The sequence below is a fragment of the Pangasianodon hypophthalmus genome, chromosome 13 (genome assembly GCF_027358585.1).
Source record: "Pangasianodon hypophthalmus isolate fPanHyp1 chromosome 13, fPanHyp1.pri, whole genome shotgun sequence".
Lineage (NCBI taxonomy): Eukaryota > Metazoa > Chordata > Actinopteri > Siluriformes > Pangasiidae > Pangasianodon > Pangasianodon hypophthalmus.
Window position 1 is genome coordinate 21519566 of NC_069722.1, and position 22336 is coordinate 21541901.

Sequence of the window (22336 nt, forward strand, 5' to 3'; positions counted from 1 at the left end):
ATTGTGCAGGATTAAACTGTCTATTATAATGACAGGTAGCGCCTGTATCAGATAATATTAACATATGTCACAATATCATAACTGTAGATATGTGTAAATAAATCCATTATACAAAATGACCATATCACTGTGTGCCACACAAACATGAAATACAGTGGAAAAGAAAACCTGATCTATTCACTCGTGCTGTTAATTTATAGTCGTCCAGTGGGGGAGTTTATCATAGTGGAAACATTTTATTAGAGACAACAGCCTAAGAATTAACAGGATTAACTAATCTGTCCCTGGTTACCTCAGATAATATCAATTTCCTTTCTAGTATAGACATAAACAGTGATATGACATCAGATACCATGGTCCTATATGACAATCCAGCTTCTGTGAATATAATGAGCCCAAAAACGACCTGAGTGTTGTGAGATGTTTATAGATCATGTAAGTATGAGTGATAAAAATATTTTCTCAGAAAAGATAACCAAACCACAGTGGTGCTGACTGCACAAGTGACGAGTTCTCACTTACAAGTCAAGGGGGCTAGGCGCTGCACATTGAAATATTTTACATTAATAAAGAAACACATTTCACTCAGCAACAGAGAGCTGTTTATTGATCAACTCTATGGATAAACTAGGAAGATTTTTCTTCAATGGACCGGCTAAACACACAGCCACATATCTACTGTAACTACAGAAAATGCTCATTGTTGCATTCTGTCCATCTCTTTCTTTCTGTCCAGTAACTTAGAGTACAGGAAGTGAATGGCTATAAAAATAACTATGGAACTTCCTCTATTTCTCAGTAAAGCATTATTAGTGCTGTAGTGCTGCAATAGCTGCTTCATTTCGCTATTGTATTTGCTCATCACTCACGACCAAGATCTCTAGCAAGTACAGAGAGAGGACTGTTCTCTGGATAAAATGAGAATACAGGCCACCTTTGGAATCCTGTGGATTTTCACACAAGCTGCCATGGGTAGGTTTTATCTTCTCAAAATGCACAATTTATTTATTTGTATGTACAGTTTATGCTTTATGGAAAGACAAATGAGACTTAAACAAGTGAGATCAGATGTCAGTAAAAGGGTTGTCTTTTAATGAACAATTCCTGCACTTCAAAAGTACAAAAAAAGTTTTTTTTTTTGTTTTTTTTTTTTTTGTGAATGCCTTCATCAATGAAATGATGTTGTAGAAAAATAACCCATAAAACCTAAGAAAAACAGGACTTCCCCTGGCACTAAATGGTCTAATATATATTTTAAAATGGCATGTTGACATGCAGAATTGGCCTACTGCTTTTCTTTTCTATCATCAGTGTTAACATGCAGCTTTAAAGGAGTGTAAAGCAAGTTTTCACAGTGCAATTTAACGATGGGTGATCTGACAAAAATATCTTATCACAGTACTTAAACACAATATGCTACTACAGTATGATTCTACAATATGCAATACTGTATGTATCACAATATACTTTTACTAACACAATATATTTTCGCTAAAACACCACCAGCACAACAGTAGTTTTGCTTTAAAAGTGCAAAAACCTGAGTTAATAAAATTTTCATTTAAGGAAAGATACTACAGGCGAATGTTTTGCTGATATTCTTACAAAACAATTTTACTTGATTTTTTATCTGCATTTATTTATGCAAATGATTTTTCACTAAGCACAGACACATCGATGACATCCTTTAAAACTTTTAGTTTAATGTTAAAAGGTGTTCTCTCATTAGCAAACATAGAAGTTATGATGACATTGTTTTTAGACATCTCCTGATTTGCTTATCCCAAACCTTAATAACTCAAAAACAAGTATTCCTGTAAATAATGACAACTTCAGTCTTATAACTGTTTTAATAAAAATGTGGGTGTGAATTTTTAACCAGTAAGCGGTCAGCTAGGTCCTGACTGTTTATAACTGGAGCTAGATAAACAGCTGAAAAAAAACCATGAATAACCATAAACTCATATGAAGTGTGGTGGAACTAGTTAAAGACAAAAATCATATCACAATACTTAAATGCAATATGCTACTACAATATGACTCTACAAAAAGCAATATGTATTTTTCATTGGATTTTTTTATGTGCATTATTTATGCCAATGTATGTTTCATCTATTTCAAATGTGTCATTTTGCATACTTTGTATATAATCAAAAAGTGTCTTTAGGATGATGTTGGGGAAAAAAATGCTTATTTCATTGTGAACACAATCTTCAGATAAAGAGTTACACAACAGTTAGTTGAGATTTCATTTATTTATCATTTAATCACCTGTGCTGCCATTTTTCCAAATAAAATCAAAAAGTAAATAATCAATTGGAGAACACACACACACACACACACACAAAAATTTTAGGATGCTTAGTGATTAGTAATTTTCCCCAAATATGTTCACTTTTCCCCACTTTCATTTCTTTATTGAAAACTGTAGCACAGTACTAAATCCAGCTCTCCTGTAATAATGGAGTGTCATTTATTAGAGGATAAAGAGGTGTGTAATAATATCAGTGTGTAAAATTTTAAGAATGTTCCTGATTTTTTTCTTCCTCTGCAGGTTTGCTGGTTCAGGATCCTGTTGTCTGTAGATTTAATGAGAGTAATCAGTGTTATGTAGCTCTGGGACAACGACTGCACCTGCCAATGCCCCTGGAGGAAAAGTTAGAGCTAAAGATCACAGACAAGACATCTACCCGTCATTTAATTATAAGATATAGAAAAATCCAAAGTAACCCACCAAAACCAAATCCCCCAAGATGGCAGTTTGTTAATGAGAGTAAAACTATGATACTAACCAGTGCAGAGAGGAATGACTCTGGAACATACACTTTACACACCTTTGATGCAAACGGGACTCTTAAAGACAATTATACTCTCCAGCTAAACACTGAAGGTAGGACCACACAACTTCTAATCACATCACACAGCACACTACAACATTTACAAGTTATTTGATAAATATATAAAATATATCCCTTCATTCTTGTTGCGACTTCCTGTTTGGCTGTTGTTGTTGTTAACATTAGCGTCTAGGGATGTAGGAAGTCAACACCAAGAATAAATGAATGAAAAAGAATGAAAGATGTTTTGAGAATCGGGGAGGCTGTCTGTTACTAAAGGGGATGAGATGTGTGGAGTAATGAATCAAACAGAAACCGAGAATGCTGATCAGAAAAACTTTAGTGAGGAATTAGGTCCATCAAAACACTCGATTGCTTTTCATATTTACAGTGACGATAGAAACGTCAAAGAGTAAGGAAGATGATATTTACAAAGTTATATACATTAAAAAAACAACAACAGTGTGAGACGTGAGCGGAGCTGAAAGCAAAGAAATTAATAAAACAAAACACAAACTAACTGCAACCAATTCAACGCTAATCTAAACAAAGAAAAAGAAAACAAAAACAAATCTTCAGCGTAAACGCCAACTAACTACGCTCACTAACAAAACATAAATACAAGCATTAGCTCCCGCTCCTGTCCTAGTGTTTTTCCTACAAGCGATATTCTACATGTTGCTTTGTGTAGGTCACGTGACATACTAACCTCGTCTCAACACTATGAGTCAAGAGATAAATCCAGCCATCAACACTTGAAGAGAGAAAGGGAATCACATCACAACACAATCAGGCAAACAGCCAGAGTCAAATCAGAGACGAGCAAATACAACATGTAGAGTAAAGGGAGCGATCAGAAATAACTCAAGATCAACTAACAAATCATAATCGCTGATTCAGTAATAAACAAGCGAGAGCTATCAACAAAGCAAAAACGCGCTCTCTCGTCTTGCGTCATTTCCTTATAGTAGACTGAGGGTGCCTTATTGGTTCACAGATGGGTGTCGTCATCACGTTCACAGGGAAGATCGACCGGTCGCATGTCCAATCACAGGATCTAAAAGTGGTAACAGTCAAAACAAGGCAGATAGCAAAAGACAAACCTCCCACAATATTACAGGACGGAACAATTCTACAGTCTCTTATTTATGTGTAGGGTCCTGTTGAAAGTGAATATGGCAAGTCTGCTATTTTCAGTGTTTTTTTTGTAAAATGTTTATTGTTTAAAATATTGTAATTAATAATTAATAGGTTTATTAATATATGCTATTGGACATGCAGGAAAATAAAGGAGAGATTATGGAGCTGATTGGGTTTCCCATGGGGGAGAGTTCAATAAGGACCTGATTGGGTTTCCCATGGGGGAGAGTTCAATAAGGAACTGATGGGTTTCCCATGGGGGAGAGTTCAATAAGGAGCTGATTGACAGGTCTTATGGCAAATTCCACCAGTGACTACATATTGGAGAACGGGACCGAGTGAGCACTTGGTGATATTTTTGTTGCCGCCGTATTTCCAAGGATTTTCCTGTCATATGGGCCCCAACGAGGTCACCAGCGCTGGAACAGGATAAGAACTATTTCGCATGAGAGTTTGGTTGAATTTGTCTTCTCAATATTTCCAAGTTAACCACTGAGGTTAAACTGTGAACATTTCCAGACAGACTCCTACCTGATTGGGGTTTGAACTTTTCCTCTCCATTCCTGCATTGTCCATAGGGGTGAGAATTACTACTGAAACTTGAAGGTTGTTTTGGTGTTATAAATAATGTGTTGTGTATTTATTTTTCAGGTTTTTTTTTTATAGTGGGTAAAGTATTCAGCATAATGGGGAATAGAAGAATAAACATAACTGAAGGGTGGATTTATACTTTATTTGTGCTGTATTAAATAAATTGGGTATTTTTTATTATTTTGTTTCTATGGGTAGTGTGTGTCATTTTAGCTGTACATAGACTCTGTATTTATATTCTTTAACATCCAGCACATTTCACCATCACAAGCTGGGGACCCAGAGATTTCCTTGTGGGAAGCTATATATGTAAATGTGACACTGGGTTAGACTTCAGCCATTGGTACTTTACGAGAGGTTTCTGGGAAGGGCCAAAAAGGGGTTACATATGCAAATGTGGTTTCATCTAATAAACTATGTGGAAATGTATGTACTTAAAAAATGAGGCTTTTGACATTGTTAGAATTTAAGTCTTTATTTGACTGTGAATAAGCTCTCAAGAGAAAGTCTTTTACAGAAATGTTTATTAAAGACTTGTTAATTTTTATTTGTTGAAAATAATTTATTTATTGTTTAATCAAGAAAATGCCATGCCTTGTTATAAAAAATATTTTAAGCCATTTTAAAAAATCTATCATAATCCTAAGAATAATCAATATTTTGGGAAAATCCTCTATAATATCCTTTTAATTAAGGAAAGGAATGAACATGTAAAATTTCATGAATGTAGGTCATCTTTCATGAATGCATTTTTGGTTTGATAATGTGTTTAGTACTTACAGGCATCCATAGTAAATTTGTTTATCTCTAATCTGCAGCTGAGGTGTCCTCAGTGAAATTGTCGTACAGCTGTTTGTCCCCTGGAGTCATGAAAGTGTACTGTTCGGCTGATGGAGACAACCTCCGCTTCAACTGGACTCCTGATTTAAACACACTCCCTCAACTGGAGAATGGGATCAGCACTCTCACACTGAATAAAGATCATCATGGAAAAGTCACCTGCCGTGTAGAAAATCATGTCAGCTATAACTACAATACCACTGAACTCCACCCATGTCCTGGTGAGTCTGTCTTTTTAAAATAATGATTAGACAAACAAAAAACAATGCAGCAATTTGTGAATACAGAGACAAAACATCCAAATACCTAGTAAAACTTACTGAGAATGAATGAATGAAAGTTAAGCTCAGTCCCTAAACACATGGTAGCAGTGTATAAATTCTGGCTCTGATAGTTCCTCAACCTCAGCTACATCACTGCAAATAGAGTATGCAGTACTTAAAAAAATCCTGCTTGCACAATTAATATTTTTGTTTGTATCCACCTGTGATCATTTCCAGTGAATTGAGTCGGCTCTATTTCCCAATATAAACAACTAGAAAACTAATTTAAACCATCCTGACCCTGACCAGGCAGTTACTAAAGATACATGAATGAATTATAAATGCATCACGCAGCGTCTTTGTTTTGTCCTGCAAACATCATATCGGACCTCTTGCTTGTGACTGCGTGAAAGTAAATCTTTCTTGTGTCCCGTGGGTTAGTCCAGTCCAGATTCACTCCTCTAGTCTCAACCTGATGTCCTGTGAACCTTTCTGGCAAACCTTCTAAAAAAAAGTCAAATAAAACAATATTAACAGTGTTTGCATCTATGTATGTATGCATTGTAATTCAATGATATTTCTCGTATACAGTATGTCTTTGAAGAAGGGAGAGAAAAACAGATTTACCAACAAATAAAATAAATACAGCACATGTCAAAAGCCAGGACACACCTAATTATAAAATGGTTGTGTGTTCAAAAGGCATGACATTATGCAGTACCTGAAAATAAAATATTAAGTGTATAGTTTTATTTTTTATTTTATTTTTAAATGCTCTTCTCGCCAATATTTACAAGTTATAAATTGAGCTATTCTTTCATTCTTTATGTGTTCTTCAATTTCTAGAAATTATAGTTAGAGTATTGTGCAAATACATAAATAGTTAGTTTGTTGTGCCATGACCAAAGATAACTTTCTGTAAGAAGAAAGTTATCTATATATTATATATACTGTATATTTTATTTTATTCTTCAGGACCTACTACTGCAGTAGTCACTTCCACACTGTCTAATGATGGTGAGTCTCTCAGTTCCTTATTTTTTTTTGTCTTTATTTGTTTGTATGTACTAATTTTCTCCCTGAAACTAACGATTACATTTTGACCAAAATACATCAAAAATGGCAGTGCTTTTAAAACAGTTAAACAGAGCACTAATATTATAGTAGACACTAAGTACTCCCAAGTGAATGTTTTTTACTCACGATACCAATTTGAACAAAGGTAACCAAACACAGACAGGGATCTGTAACAGTTGAGAAATGCTGTGAGAACACAAACAAGCACTGGTCCAGCTGATTTTATTAAAAAGACAAACAACAACAAAAAAAACTCTGCCTAACTGCTCGGAGCACTGACCTATAGGCATAAACTGAAAGATAGGCAGAGCCAGAGGCAGAAGCAATCAAAATTTCTATTTCATTTGGGGAATGACACATTTCCAAAAAGTGAAAGCCATGAAGCTGTGTAGCAGTGGAGCCAACTTAGTGAACTTGTTGCTAGATTTGGCATATTTGTAGAGCCACTTAATCGATGATGTTGGAATTAAAATGTTCATTTCACTGTGAACACAACCTTCAGAGAAAGACTTACAAAACCGTTTGTTGAAATATCAATTATTAATCTATTAATTGTTTAATCAAGAAAACACTTCTGCTGTTATACATTTTTAATGCCATTTTTAAAATGAAAAAGGTAAATAATCAATTTGGAGAAGATAAATACACACAAAGTTTAAGTTGCTTCCTTGTGATTATATCCAAATATGTACACTTTTTTCCATGTTCAGTTCTTTACTGAAAACTGTACTACAGTACCGAATCCAGATCTCCTGTAACAAAACAGTGTCCTATAAGTGGCTCAGACGTGTGGTTCAGTGTGTCGGAATAATGAGACAATGATCTTGTATTTTCTTCCTCTGCAGGTTTGCTGTTCAAGGATCCAGTTGTCTGTAGATTTACTGAGAGTAATCAGTGTTATGTAGCTCTGGGACAACGACTGCACCTGCCAATGCCCCTGGAGGATGGGTTTGACCTAAAGATCACAGACAAGACATCTACCTCTCGTTTAATTTTAAGATATAGAAAAACCCAAAGTAACCCACCAAAACCAAATCCCCCAAGATGGCAGTTTGTTAATGATAATAAAACTATGATACTAACCAGTGCAGAGAGGAGCGACTCTGGAACATACACTTTAGACACCACTGATGCAAACGAGATTTATATTCTCCAGCTAAACATTGAAGGTAGGACCACACAACTTCTAATCACATCACACTACAACTTTTACAAGTTATTTCATAAATGTACAAAATATGACCATTCATTCTATACTCTAACACATTTTACAAGTTTTACTTGTATAGAAGGACATCTATGCCAATGTTCATCAAAGTAAGGGAGAACATTTTTACTACTTCTACTACAAACAAAGGCCAAACTTTTTATATCTTTGTAAAGCCCATTCAAGGCAAGGTACTACAACTGAATACTTTTATTTAAAAAAATAACAAAAGACAAAAAAAAAAACAAAACACATATCAGAATTAATCTTCACCACTTGATTGTTGATATTCTCATAAATATTTTTTATTGGATTTTTTTTACATGTACATTTATGTGTTCAAATAAATTTAAAAACATAAATCCACACATACATCAGGAAAGAAGCTTTTCAGGGATGTATGATCAGTTATTCAGAAGAAAGCATTTCTCCTCACTATAACATAAGTAACTTGTCATTAAATCATTTTTACTAGGCTAACTAAATAGCAGGCCGAAAAGGTGCAATTCTTTTCCATTGTGATAGTCACACACCATGTTCACTCATCACCAAGCATGTGATGTTCAATAAGGAGTTCCTTTTCTGAGATGTGAACTTTTTTTCTTTTTTGCTGTTATGTTTTTGGTTTTGCTGTTGCATTTTCTAATTTGCGGTTGCATTTCTGGTTTGTTAAAGTGTTTAGTGCTTACGGGCCACCATAGTAATTTAACTTGGGGTGTTTATCTCTAATCTGCAGCCGCGGTGTCCTCAGTGAAAGTGTGGTACGGCTGTTTGTCTTTCGATGTCACTAAAGCACACTGTTCTGCTGATGGAGACAACCTCCGCTTCACCTGGACTGCTGATTTAAACACAATCACTCAGCTGGAGGATGCAAACAGCACCTTGCTGCTCGATAAAAACCATCATGGAAACATCACCTGCCATGTAGAAAACCATGTCAGCCGTGTCCGTAACACCATTGAACTCCACCCATGTCCCGGTAATTCTTTCTGTTTTTAATCAATGATTTGAAGAAACTGAAAGAAATAGAAACAGAAACAGAAATTTTCCTAATAGTAACAAATGAAAATTAAGTTAGAGTTCTAATAATAATACACAAAAAGTTGTAAATGCAGATATGGTTTATTGAGGCTTGTGGCCTAAAAAACATTATCCACAACAATGCATTGTTCATAGTAGGATGATTCAAAAAGGAACATATCATATATTCTAAACAGATACATATACCTATAAGAGGTGTGTGTTGATTATTTCTTTTTTAATATTCCTAGAAATATTCACCCGGCATTTGGTTGAGACAAGAAATGCACATTGGGACTGGTGTCCTGAGGGACACTTTTTACTTTCATGTGGGCAAGAGCGAGAGGTCACATATGAAGCGTGCGGGACAAAGAAATACACATATTCATTAACATGATCATGTGTCACTTGCTGATGCATTTACAGAAACTTTAGTAACTGGCTGGTCGGAGTCACGGTGCTTTAATTTAGGGTACTAAATAAGGATACCAACGTGAACTTGTGGCAGGGTAACAAAACACAGACATAGACTTTCTCTCTCTCGCGCGCTCTCTCTCTGCGCATGTGCGATGGAAGTGTGTGTGAGTGTGGCGTGTAGAGCGTGTGAGAGCGGATGGCGTCTTGCCATTTTTTTCGGCAGTTCGTGCAATTTTTTTCCGTATAACATCTCGGATTAATAACAGTTGTTGTGTGAGCGAGTGTGTAAGTCAGTAGTTTGGTTGTATTGTGTGTGTGTGTGTGTGTGCGTGTGTTTGTGTGAGAGTAGTGCATTACGGGAGCATGGTGGCTCCAAACGCGCGGTTGTGTGAAAGTTTGACTCGCCGACACGGTGTGCGTGTGGTGTGCGGGGCGAGTGTAGACGACTGCTGTTTAGTGGTTGGAGATGTGGTGGGGCAGGAGAACATTGTCTCTGCCTCCCGCATGAACAGTTCAGAAGTAGTTTTTTTGAATGATGTAAGGGCAAGTAAGCTAGTTCAGCATGGTATCGTGATTGATAACGAGCTTGGAATGGTTTCTCCCCTCAGTTCCGGACGGCTGGTCTCCCCCATAAAGAAAATCCCCCTTGGCTGTAAGTCCCCACTGGTTAGACACCTAGTGTCTTTTAGGAGAATGGTTTTCATGATTCTTAAGGATGGTGTAGATGAACTAAATCTGGTGTTTAAATTTAATATTGATGGATTTGACTACAGTATATTTGTCACTTCTGATGTGGACATGAAGTGCTTCAAATGTGGTAAAACAGGTCATCTTGTCCGTGCCTGTCCTGAGAGACAGAGTGACCCCAGTGTTTCTGAGCGGCCGGGGCAGGATGCAGCTGAACCTGCTGGGGCCGTTCCCTCTGCGGCCGCAGCTCGGCCGGTTGCTGAGAGCCCTGGAGCTGCTGCAGTACCAGAGGCAGGTACAGGAGTGCAGCGCCATTGCTTGGAAACACCGGTCACTACACCAGTGCAGGGGGTCAGGGGAGACGGGGGATGAGCCCACTTTTAAAGTGCCAAATAAGAGGAAAAAACAAGGAAAGGGACAGGGGAACAAGCAGGCCAGGAAAGACATGAAGGCAGAAGAAAGAGAGTCAGATAGTGAGGACTACATGTCAGACTCTGTTTTTAATTTTGGTTCTCAAGAAGAACAGCTATCAGTTTTATACCGTTCTGAAAACATTCAAGAATCACCAAATGGCAGAAAAATGTTGCAGTAGAGGAGTATTTCCCAGATCTTAGAAGTTTGTTCGTGATGTCAAACATTTTAGAAGACAAGGAGCTTTTATTGATGTAGAACTTTTTCGACTGAAGAAATTGATTATCAAAGTAAAGCTTTTAGAAATAGAGAAAAAAAATGTAAAACCTAGGAGTGCTTACTGGAACTTTAACACCGCACTTTTAGAAGACACTAATTTTAGAGACTCTCTTTATTTTTGGAACGTTTTTAAATCAGAGTAGGTGGCTTTTAGTACTATACAGCAGTGGTGGGATGTAGCTAAAATACAAATTAAAATATTTTGTCAACAGTACACTCTTAATGTCACAAGAGACATTGTCAGATCTCTGAAACCTCTGGTGACTGGAATAGTGGAACTTCAGTCTTTGGAGACCACAGGAGATCGAGGGCATATTGAAGCGCTCAAGAGTAAAAAAGCCACAATGAATGACCCGTTAGGCAATACAGCACAGGGGGCACTGGTCCGCTCACGCTTTAAAATACGCTAATGGATGCTCCTTCTAAGTTCTTCTTTGGTTTAGAGCAAAAAAATGGACAGAAAAGACTCATACATGCTGTGCGAACAGAATCGGGGGATCTCTTATCAGAGCCCACTGAAATTCGCAGGAGAACAGCCAGCTTCTACTTGAAGCTGTACAGCAGTGAGCGGTCAAGGGTACAGATTGTGAAGGAAAGCTTTCTGAAGAACTTGCCGAAACTGTCAGAGCAAGCTGCAAGAGAACTAGACAGGGAGCTGACACTGGGAGAGCTCCATGAGGCTCTCCAGGGTATGGAGAATGGATGGGCGCCGGGCATAGATGGTCTCCCTGTAGAGTTCTACAAAACCTTCTGGGCAGTAATAGGGCAGGATGTGCTAGAAGTCATACAGGACAGTGTGAAGAGGGGTAAGCTCCCGCTGAGCTGCAGGAGGGCCGTCCTGACCCTACTGCCAAAACAGGAGACCTGACATACCTGAAGAACTGGCACCCAGTCTCACTGCTATGCACTGACTGCAAGTTGCTCTCAAAAGCATTAGACTCAAGTCTGAAGAAGGTAACGGAGCAGATTATTCACCATGACCAGACGTACTGTGTGCCTGGCAGGTCTATATTTGACAATGTATATCTAATTTGTGACTTTTTGGACGTCTCCAGGCTATTGGGCTTAAGGACTGGTCTCATTTTTCTAGATCAGGAAAAGGCTTTTGGCCGGGTTGAACACGAATACTTGTGGAAGGTGCTGGAAACCTTTGGGTTCAACCCAGGTTTTATAGCCATGATCAAGACTTTGTACAGTGAAATTGAGTGTCTTCTTTCTTTCTTCTTTCGGCTTTTCCCTTCAGGGGTCGCCACAGCGAATCATCACTCTCCACCTCTCCCTATCTTCTGCATCCTCAACACTTGCACCCACTAGCTTCATATTTTCATTTATTACCTCCATATACCTCCTCTTTGGCCTTCCTCTTTGCCTCCTGACTGGCAGCTCCATGCCCAACATTCTCCTACCAACATACTCACTCTGCCTCTTCTGAACATGTCCAAACCATCTTAATCTGGCCTCCCTAACTTTGTCCCCCAAACTTCCAACATGAGCTGTTCCCCTGATGTACTCGTTCCTAATCCTGTCCAACCTTGTCACTCCCAAAGAGAACCTCAACATCTTCAGCTCTGCTACCTCTAGCTCTGACTCCTGTCTCTTCCTCAGTGCCACTGTCTCTAAACCATACTGCATGGCTGGTCTCACCACTGTCTTGTACACCTTCCCCTTGATTCTCGCTGATATTTTTCTATCACACAGAACTCCCGACACCTTTCTCCACCCATTCCAACCTGCCTGCACTCGCTTCTTTACCTCTTTCCCACACTCTCCATTACTCTGGACTGTTGACCCCAAGTTCTTAAACTCCTGTACCTTCTTCACCTCTTCACCCTGTAATCTTACTGTTCCACTTCCCTCCCTTTCATTCACACACATGTACTCAGTCTTACTACGACTGACTTTCATTCCTCTTCTCTCCAGTGCAAACCTCCACCTCTCCAGGTTTTCCTCCACCTGCTCCCTGCTCTCACTACAGATCACAATGTCATCCGCAAACATCATTGTGCAAGGAGACTCCTGTCTGACCTCCTCTGACAACTGGTCCATCACCATAGCAAACAGGAAGGGGCTCAGAGCCGATCCCTGATGCAGTCCCACCTCCACTTTGAACTCCTCTGTCTGACCTACAGCACATTTCACCACTGTCCTGCTCCTCTCATACATGTCCTGCACCACTCTGACATACTTCTCTGCTACTCCTGACTTCCTCATACAGTACCACAGCTCTTCTCTTGGCACCCTGTCGTACGCTTTCTCCAAGTCTACAAACACACAGTGCAACTCCCTCTGACCATCCCTATACTTCTCCATCAAAATTCTCAGAGCAAAAATTGCATCTGTTGTGCTCTTTCTGGGCATGAAGCCATACTGCTGCTCACAAATTTCCACTACCTTCCTTAACCTAGCTTCCACTACTCTTTCCCATAGCTTCATTGTATGGCTCATCAACTTTATCCCCCTATAGTTGCTGCAACTCTGCACGTCACCCTTATTCTTAAAGATCGGCACTAATACACTACTTCTCCATTCCTCAGGCATCTTCTCACTCTCTAAAACCCTGTTAAACAAACTAGTTAAAAATTCCACTGCTGCCTCTCCTAGACACTTCCAGACCTCCACCGGGATGTTGTCAGGACCAACTGCCTTTCCACTTTTCATCCTCTTCAACGCATTCCTCACTTCATCCTTTCTAATCTTATCTACTTTCTGTTCCACAGAGGTCACCCCTTCTACTCTTTTTTTTCCCTCTCATTTTCCTCATTCATCAGCTCTTCAAAGTACTCCTTCCATCTCCTCTGTACACTCTCCTCACTTGTGAGCACCCTTCCATCTCTATCCTTAATAACTCTTAACTTGCTGCACATCCTTCCCATCTCGGTCCCTCTGCCTAGCTAACCTGTACAAGTCCGTCTGTCTTTCTCTAGTGTCTAACCTAGTGTACAACTCATCATATGCCTCCTGCTTGGCCTTAGACACCTCCCTCTTCACTCTGCGCTGTAACTCCTTGTATTCCTGTCTACTCTCCTCAGTCCTGTCCACGTCCCACTTCTTCTTGGCTAACCTCTTCCTCTGGATACTATCCTGAACTTCCTCATTCCACCACCAAGTCTCCTTATCTTCTGTCCTCTTTCCAGATGACACACCCAGCACCTGTCTTCCTGTCACCCTGATCACTTCTGCTGTAGTTTCCCAGTCATCTGGCAGCACTACCTGACCACCCAGAGCCTGCCTCAACTGCTGTCTAAAGTCCTCACACCATTCCTCCTTTCTCAGCTTCCACCACTTGGTTTTCTTCTCTATCTCTATCTTTGACCTCTTCTGCATACAGACCATCAAAGTCATTCCATCTCAGGGAGTTTTTCCTTGCCACCGTCGCCCTGCTTGCTCATCAGAGACGGCACACACACACACTTCACTTTACTTTTGTTTGTGTAAAGCTGCTTTGAGACAATGACCTTTGTAAAAAGCGCTATACAAATAAAAATGAATTGAAATTGAATTGAATTGAATTGAATTGAATTGAATCCTACCACTTTACAGTCACTAATCTCTTTCAGATTGCCTCTTCTACTTAGGATGTAGTGTACCTGTGTGCTCCTACCTCCACTGTTTTAAGTCACTCCATGCTCCTCCCTCTTCTGAAAATAAGTGTTAACCACAGCCATGTCCATCCTCTTAGCAAAGTCCACTACCATCTGTCCTTCAAGGTTCCTTTCCTTAACTCCAAACTTGCCCATCACCTCCTCATCACCTGTGTTCTACTCACCCACATGTCCATTAAAATCTGCTCCTATCACCACTCTCTCACCCGTGGGAATACTCTCTATCACCTCATCTAATGCACTCCAGAATCTCTCTTTCTCCTCTAACTCACAACCTACCTGTGGGGCATAACCACTAACAACATTCAACATCACCCCTTCAATCTCTAACTTCAGACTCATCACCCTGTCTGACACTCTCTTCACCTCCAAGAAAAATTCCTCCCAAACTCCTCCTTCAAGACCACACCTACCGAATTTCTCTTACTATCCACACCATAATAAAACAGCTTGAATCCTGCTCCTATACTATGAGCCTTGCTACTCTTCCACCTGGTCTCCTGTACACACAGTATATCCATCTTCCTTCTCTCCATCATATCAGCCAGCTCTCTACCTTTCCCTGTCATAGTCCCAACATTCAGAGTTCCTATTCTCAGTCCTACACTCTTACCTTTCCTCTTCTCTCTCTGTCTACACACTCTCCTCCCTCCTCTACTTCTTCGACCAACAGTAGCCCAATTTCCACCGGCGCCCTGTAGGTCACCGGCGCCGATGGCGGTCGTTGTTAACCCGGGCCTCGACCGATCCGGTATGAAATTCAGAGTACTGACGATTCGCATGATTAAATTTGGCAATGTTTTACGCCGGATGCCCTTCCTGACGCAACCCTCTCTATTTATCCAGGCTTGGGACTGGCACAGAAGTCACTGGACTGTGACCCCCATGGCTAGATTAGTGAAATTGAGAGTGTACTGAAGGTTAATGGTGGTTTAGGTGCCCCTTTTAGAGTGTACAGAGGCATTAGACAAGGCTGTTCCCTGTCAGGTATGCTGTATACTCTAGCAATTGAACCCCTCTTGTGTAAACTGAGAAGTCAGCTCTCTGGCTTTAATGTACCTCACTCCACTGCTCCTCCCTGTCTTTCAGCATATGCAGATGATCTGGTCGTAATGGTAGGAGCACAGATAAATGTGAATATTTTAATTGATATTTTACAAGACTTTGAGATTTTATCCTCTGCTAAGGTCAACTGAGCCAAAAGCGAAACTATTTTAGTTGGTGAGTGGGGTGGGGGGCAGCCTACATTACCAGGAGGCTTGATGTGTAAAAAGGGTGATTTTAAATATCTAGGAGTTTATCTAGGCAGCACTGAGTTCTTAAATAAAAACTAGGAGGGTGTGGTTGAACATCTGTAAAGGGCAGATTGAGCAGGTGGAAGTGGCTGGTCCCTAAGATGTCCTACAGGGGACGGACACTGGTCATAATCAACGTAGTGGCATCATCCCTGTGGCACCGCCACCAAACCTGCTGGCAAACATCCAGGCCCTGCTAGTGGACTTCTTCTGGGATGGTTTACAATGGATTCCGCAGAGTGTTCTCCATCTGCCCAAGGAGGAGGGGGGGAGCAGGGGCTGGTCCAGTTGGCCAGCAGAATTGCAGCCTTTCGTCTCCAGTTCATTCAGAGACTCCTCACTGGACCCAGGAAACTAGTATGGAGAGCAGGGGCCTACGGACTGTTGCGCATGGTAGGGGGACTGGGCATGGACCGAACAAGTTTTTAATGGACACAAGTATGCTGGATATGGCTGGATTACCAGATTTTTATCGTGAGCTTTTTAAAATTTGGACTTTTTTCAAAAACAAAATAAGGGTGCAGAACATTACACTGGCTGCTGGAAGAGTCCCTGGTGTACGGTGGGCACTTGGACATTTCTAGTGTGGCCGGCCCTACACTGTCCAGGGTTCTGGTCTCCTTGGGGATCGTGACACTCCGGCAGCTGGTGAACATCAAAGGGACAGACCTAGCACGGGCAGAGGACTTGGCGGCTCGTATGGGACTGCGGCCCCAGCATGTGGTCAACAAGCTCTTACATCACTGGAGGTCCACGCTAACATCAGAGGAGCATGTACAGCTGATGGACTATGAAACCAGTGAGCTCGGCCCTGCAGAGGAAGAGCCCTTTCCCCAGCTGAGCATCGCCCCAGGCCTAGACGGGTGTGCGCGTCCCCTCCAGGAGTGCAGGGGTGATGGAAAAATGAACATTGAAACGGTGTCGCGTAAACTGCTGTACAGGGCTTGTGTGAAAGTTTTAAACAAGAAAAAAGTGAATGGGAGGGTGGACACACTAGGGCGAAGTGAACTTTAATGATTTAATGTTTTAATGATGATATTAAACCAGAGTGGAGGGCACTGTACAAACCACCATTAACCAAAAAAGTTGCTGACCTGCAATGGAGGACAATGTATTGTCTCTGTGAATTCTTTTATCCCTATTTTAAACCCTGAGGTCACACAGGAATGTCCATTTTGTTCACAGAAGGAAACTGTTTTTCATGCTTTTATATACTGCTCCAGATTGCAGTCTTTTTTGTGGTTTTATAAAGCATTTTAAGGTCATTTTATGTGGATTTTACTTTTCAGATTTTTATTCTTGGTTTTAAATTTGTCAGGAGAAACAGGTTTAAGTGTCAGCTGATTAATTTTATCTTTGGTCAGGCCAAAATGGCAATATACCTGAGCAGAAAAAACAAAATGGCACAAAACACAGACTGTGATACCATAAGAATTTTCTCCAGACTAATTAAATCAAGAATTCTGATTGATTTTAATTTTTTTAAGAGTATGGGGGATTTGAAGATGTTTAAAGCAATGTGGTGTTGTGAGGAGGCTCTGTGCTCTGTAGTTGAGAAAGAACTTTGTTTTACACCAGCATTAGACCGATAGAAACATCACAACTACATACTCAAACTGTTCACTGTTATGTTTATCCTAATTTATTTAAATGCCTTTTTTAAGAATATTTACTTATTTATTGAGTCACTCTGATCTTACTGTGTAAACTGTGACTTGTGTAAAATAAAGGATTGTAAAAGTCAAAGTCTCTCTCTCTCTCTCTGTCTCTCTCTCTCTGTCTCTCTCTCTCTGTCTCTCTCTCTCTGTCTCTCTCTCTCTCTCTCTCTCTCTCTCTCTCTCTCTCTCTCTCTCTCTCTCTCAGGTTTCATGGTGTTTGTGTCTGTGTGGCTCTGTGAATTCATCATCCTTCTGTCACTGTTATTGGGAACGTTTTATATCTACACCAGAATCTACAGGAAACAGAAAATAACTGAGAGTAAGCCTTTAATACTTACTATCATGGAAAATGTGCACATTACCAGAGTCCATATTCAAGTGTATATGTCAAAAAGTATAGAGAGAAGAACATGAGCAGCTAGAAAATGTAATGTCTAAAGCTTTCATGGTGATGTAAATTGTAGTAATCACCTGAGTGACATTTTCTTCCACAGATCAGGACACACTGTAAACCTAGATTAGGAACAGAAGAAGCAGTCCACCATTGCTCTCCTCCATGCCAGCAATCCATCCACGGTGAACCACCAGAAATGTATAAGCATAAATAACAGATGGGTAACATAGAAAACAAATTTTATTCCTCAATCCACGTCTTCTTTTCAAAAACTAAACCAGCCTCATGATTCCTTGATGAACCAAGTGCTACTTTTTAGAGTTGTTTCTCTTAAGCTTTATTTTTTAATATTCTAAAATATTGCAATGCTTAAATGCTGCTGTTCCAATCATGCTTTTGTAGAAATCATTTTTGTAGACTCTTTTATAAATATAAATCTAAGTTTATGTGTGGAGGTTGAAAAATGTCTGTTCTGAGCTGTTGCTTTTTGTTTCCTGAAAAAAAAAACTTTTGAACAGAATGGAGATGTGTACATTTTTCTTATCTTGCCTAAATATCATATTTTTTCATTTAGTACTGCCCTTCAGAGGCTACGGAAGATAGTTACATGTTTCCCAGAAGACAAAATAAGTTAAATTTACCCTGATCTTCAAATTCAAAAAGTTTTCACCCCCCGGCTCTTAATGCATGGTTTTTCCTTCTGGAGCATCAGTGAGCGTTTGAACCTTCTGTAATAGCTGCATATGAGTCCCTCAGTTGTCCTCAGTTTGAAAAGATCTCAAAATCACACAGTCATTGTTGGAAAGGGTTCAAATACCCAAAAATGCTGGAAAACCAAAGAATTTGTGGGACCTGAAGGATTTTTATGAAGAACAGCAGGCAGTTTAACTGTTCAGGACAAACAAGGGACTCATGAACAACTATCACTAAACAAAAAAACACAGCTGTGGATCATTCAGGTAACAACACAGTATTAAGAATCAAGGGTATGTAAACTTTTGAACGGGGTCATTTTTATAAATTCAACTATTATTTTCTCTTGTTGACTATATGTAAACATCTTTTATGTGAAATATCTTATTCAGGTCAGCACTAAATAAACAATAGCATGCATTTTGTATGATCCCTCTTATTTTGGTAAAATAATTAACATTTTGCAGATTCTGAAAGGGGAATGTAAACTTTTGACCTCAACTGTGTATATATAGAGTTAGGACTGATTTATAATTAACACATCAAGATATCACTCACTTGCAATTTAAACTGAGTTTATTTGTAATACATATTTACTGGGAATAAATTAGAAGAAAAGAAAGTAAAGTGTGTGATTGTGCAGGATTAAACTGTCTATTATAATGACAGGTACAGCCTGTATCACATTATATTAACATATGTCACAATATCATAATTGTAGACGTGTAAATAAATCCATTATACAATATGCCCATATCACTGTGTGTCACATAAACATGAAATACAGCGGAAAAGAAAAACTGATCTATTCACTCATGCTGTTAATTTACAGTTGTCCAATGGGGGAGTTTATCATAGTGGCAACATTTTATTAGAGACAACAGACTAAGAATTAAGAGGATTAACTAATCTGTCCCTGGTTACCTCAGACAATATCAATTTCCTTTCTAGTATAGACATAAACAGTGATATGACATCAGATACCATGGTCCTATATGACAATCCAGCTTCTGTGATTGTAATAAGCCCAAAACGATCCTGACTGTTGTGAGATGTTTATAGATCATGTAAGTATGAGTGAGAAAAGTATTTTCTCAGAAAAGATAACCAAACCACAGTGGTGCTGACTGCACAAGTGACGAGTTCTCACTTATAAGTCAAGGGAGCTAGACGCTGCACATTGAAATATTTTACTTTAATAAAGAAACACATTTCACTCAGCAACAGAGAGCTGTTTATTGATCAAGTCTATGGATAAACTAGGAAGATTTTTCTTCAATGGACCGGCTAAACACACAGCCACATATCTACTGTAACTTCAGAAAATGCTCATTGTTGCATTCTGTCCATCTCTTTTTTTCTGTCAAGTAACTTAAAATACAGGAAGTGAGTGGTTATTACAATAACTATGGAACTTCCTCTATTTCTCAGTAAAGCATTATTAGTGCTGTAGAAGGAGGTTGATTTTGCTATTGTATTTGCTCATCACTCACGACCAAGATCTCTAGCAAGTACAGAGAGAGGACTGTTCTCTGGATAAAATGAGAATACAGGTCACCTTTGGAATCCTGTGGATTTTCACACAAGCTGCCATGGGTAGGTTTTATCCTCTCAACATGCACAATTTCTTTATTTATTACATATACAGTTGTACAGTTTATGCTGTATGGAAAGACAAATGAGACTTAAACAAGTGAGATCAGATATCAGTAAATGGGTTGTCTTTTAACGAACACTTCCTGCACTTCAAAAGTACAAAATATGTCCTTTTTGTGTGAATGCCTTCATCAATCAAATGATGATGTAGAAGAATAACCCATAAGACCTAAGAAAAAACAAGACTTCCACTGGCACTAAATGGTGTAATATATACACTGCTCAGAAAAAGTAAAGGAACACTTTGAAAACACATCAGCTCTCAATGGGGAAAAATATCATGCTGGATATCTATACTGATATTGACTGGGTAATGTGTTAGGAACGAAAGGATGCCACATTGTTTGATGGAAATGAAAATTATCAACTTACAGAGGGCTGAATTCAAAGACCCCCCGAAAATCAAAGTGAAAAAATGATGCAGAAGGCTAGTCCATTTTGCTGAAATTTCATTGCAGCAACTCAAAATGGTACTCAGTAGTTTGTATGGCCCCCACGTGCTTGTATGTATGCCTGACAACGTCGGGGCATGCTCCTAATGAGACGACGGATGGTGTCCTGGGGTATTTCCTCCCAGATCTGGACCAGGGCATCACTGAGCTCCTGGACAGTCTGAGGTGCAACCTGGTGGCGTCGGATGGACCGAAACATAATGTCCCAGAGGTGTTCTATTGGATTTAGGTCAGGCGAGTGTGGGGGCCGTTCAATCGTATCAATTCCTTCATCCTCCAGGAACTGCCTGCATATTCCCGCCACATGAGGCCGGGCATTGTCGTGCACCAGGAGGAACCCAGGACCCACTGCACCAGCGTAGGGTCTGACAATGGGTCCAAGGGTTTCATCCTGATACCTAACGGCAGTCAGGATGCCATTGTCTAGCCTGTAGGGGTCTGTGCGTTCCTCCATGGATATGCCTCCCCAGATCATCACTGACCCACCACCAAACCGGTCATGCTGAACGATGTTACAGGCAGCATAACGTTCTCCACGACTTCTCCAGACCCTTTCGCGTCTGTCACATGTGCTCAGGGTGAACCTGCTGTCATCTGTGAAAAGCACAGGGCGCCAGTCGCGGACCTGCCAATTCTGGTGTTCAATGGCAAATGCCAGTGCCGGGCAGTGAGCACAGGGCCCACTAGAGGACGTCGGGCGCTCAGGCCACCCTCATGAAGTCTGTTTCTGATTGTTTGGCCAGAGACATTCACACCAGTGGCCTGCTGGAGGTCATTTTGTAGGGCTCTGGCAGTGCTCATCCTGTTCCTCCTTGCACAAAGGAGCAGATACCGGTCCTGCTGATGGGTTAAGGACCTTCTACGGCCCTGTCCAGCTCTCCTAGAGTAACTGCCTTTCTCCTGGAATCTCCTCCATGCTCTTGAGACTGTGCTGGGAGACACAGCAAACCTTCTGGCAATGGCACGTATTGATGTGCCATCCTGGAGGAGTTGGACTGCCTGTGCAACCTCTGTAGGGTCCAGGTATTGCCTCATGCTACCAGTAGTGACACTGACCCTAGCCAAATGCAAAACTAGTGAAAAACAGTCAGAAAAGATGAGTAGGGAAAAAAATGTCTGTGGCCTCCACCTGTAAAACCATTCCTGTTTTGGGGGTCGTCTCATTATTGCCCATCTAGTGCACCTGTTGTTAATTTCATTAACACCAGAGCAGCTGAAACTGATTAACAACCCCCTCTGCTACTTAACTGACCAGATCAATATCCCAGAAGTTTAATTGACTTGATGCTATACTCTGATTAAAAAGTGTCCTTTAATTTTTTTGAGCAGTGTATTTTAAAGATGGCATGTTGACATGCAGAATTGGCCTACTGCTTAACCCTGCACAGGCTTTTCTTTCCTATCATCAGTGTTAACATGCAGCTTTAAAGGAGCGTAAAGTAAGTGCAGTTTTCACAGTGTAATTTAGGGATGGGCGATCTGACAAAAATATCTTATCACAGTACTTAAAGACAATATGCTACTAGCACAAGAGTAGTGTTACTTTAAAAATGCAAAAACCTGAGTTAATAAAATTTTTAAAGGAAAGATACAACATGTGAAAAGAATTCTTTTTTTGCTGAGTGTTTTGCTGATATTCTTACAAAACAATTTTATTGGATTTTTTATCTGCATTTATTTATGCAAATGATTTTTCACTAAGCACAGACACATCCATAAGACATCCTTTAAAATTTACTTAACATAGAAGTTATTATGACATTATTTTTAGACATCTCCTGATTTGCTTATCCCAAACCTTAATAACTCAGAAACAA

At 39.9% G+C, this 22336-nt stretch overlaps 1 protein-coding gene and 1 long non-coding RNA gene across 2 annotated transcripts; one reads left to right on the plus strand and one right to left on the minus strand.

Annotated features, from left to right (window-relative positions):
• Positions 1-369: 369 nt before the first annotated feature.
• Positions 370-18800, plus strand: LOC117598820 (uncharacterized). Its single transcript, XM_053239299.1, has 8 exons — positions 370-972; positions 2555-2890; positions 5387-5629; positions 6647-6688; positions 7594-7917; positions 8692-8934; positions 17530-17643; positions 17819-18800. The coding sequence occupies exons 1-8, from the start codon at positions 918-920 to the stop codon at positions 17833-17835; spliced, it is 1374 nt and encodes a 457-aa protein (XP_053095274.1). The 5' UTR covers positions 370-917; the 3' UTR covers positions 17836-18800.
• LOC117598824 (uncharacterized) lies at positions 1089-4192 on the minus strand. Its single transcript, XR_008303341.1, has 3 exons — positions 3547-4192; positions 2793-2834; positions 1089-2646 (listed from the first exon to the last, which is right to left on the minus strand). It is a non-coding gene; the product is annotated as an uncharacterized LOC117598824 (long non-coding RNA).
• Positions 18801-22336: the final 3536 nt, after the last annotated feature.

Excerpts from the sequence above, each read along its gene's own strand:
- LOC117598820 (XM_053239299.1), top strand. The coding sequence starts at position 918 with ATGAGAATACAGGCCACCTTTGGAATCCTGTGGATTTTCACACAAGCT. Across the intron at positions 973-2,554 it reads TTTCACACAAGCTGCCATGG|GTTTGCTGGTTCAGGATCCT; the intron begins GTAGGTTTTATC and ends CTTCCTCTGCAG. Across the intron at positions 2,891-5,386 it reads TCTCCAGCTAAACACTGAAG|CTGAGGTGTCCTCAGTGAAA; the intron begins GTAGGACCACAC and ends TCTAATCTGCAG.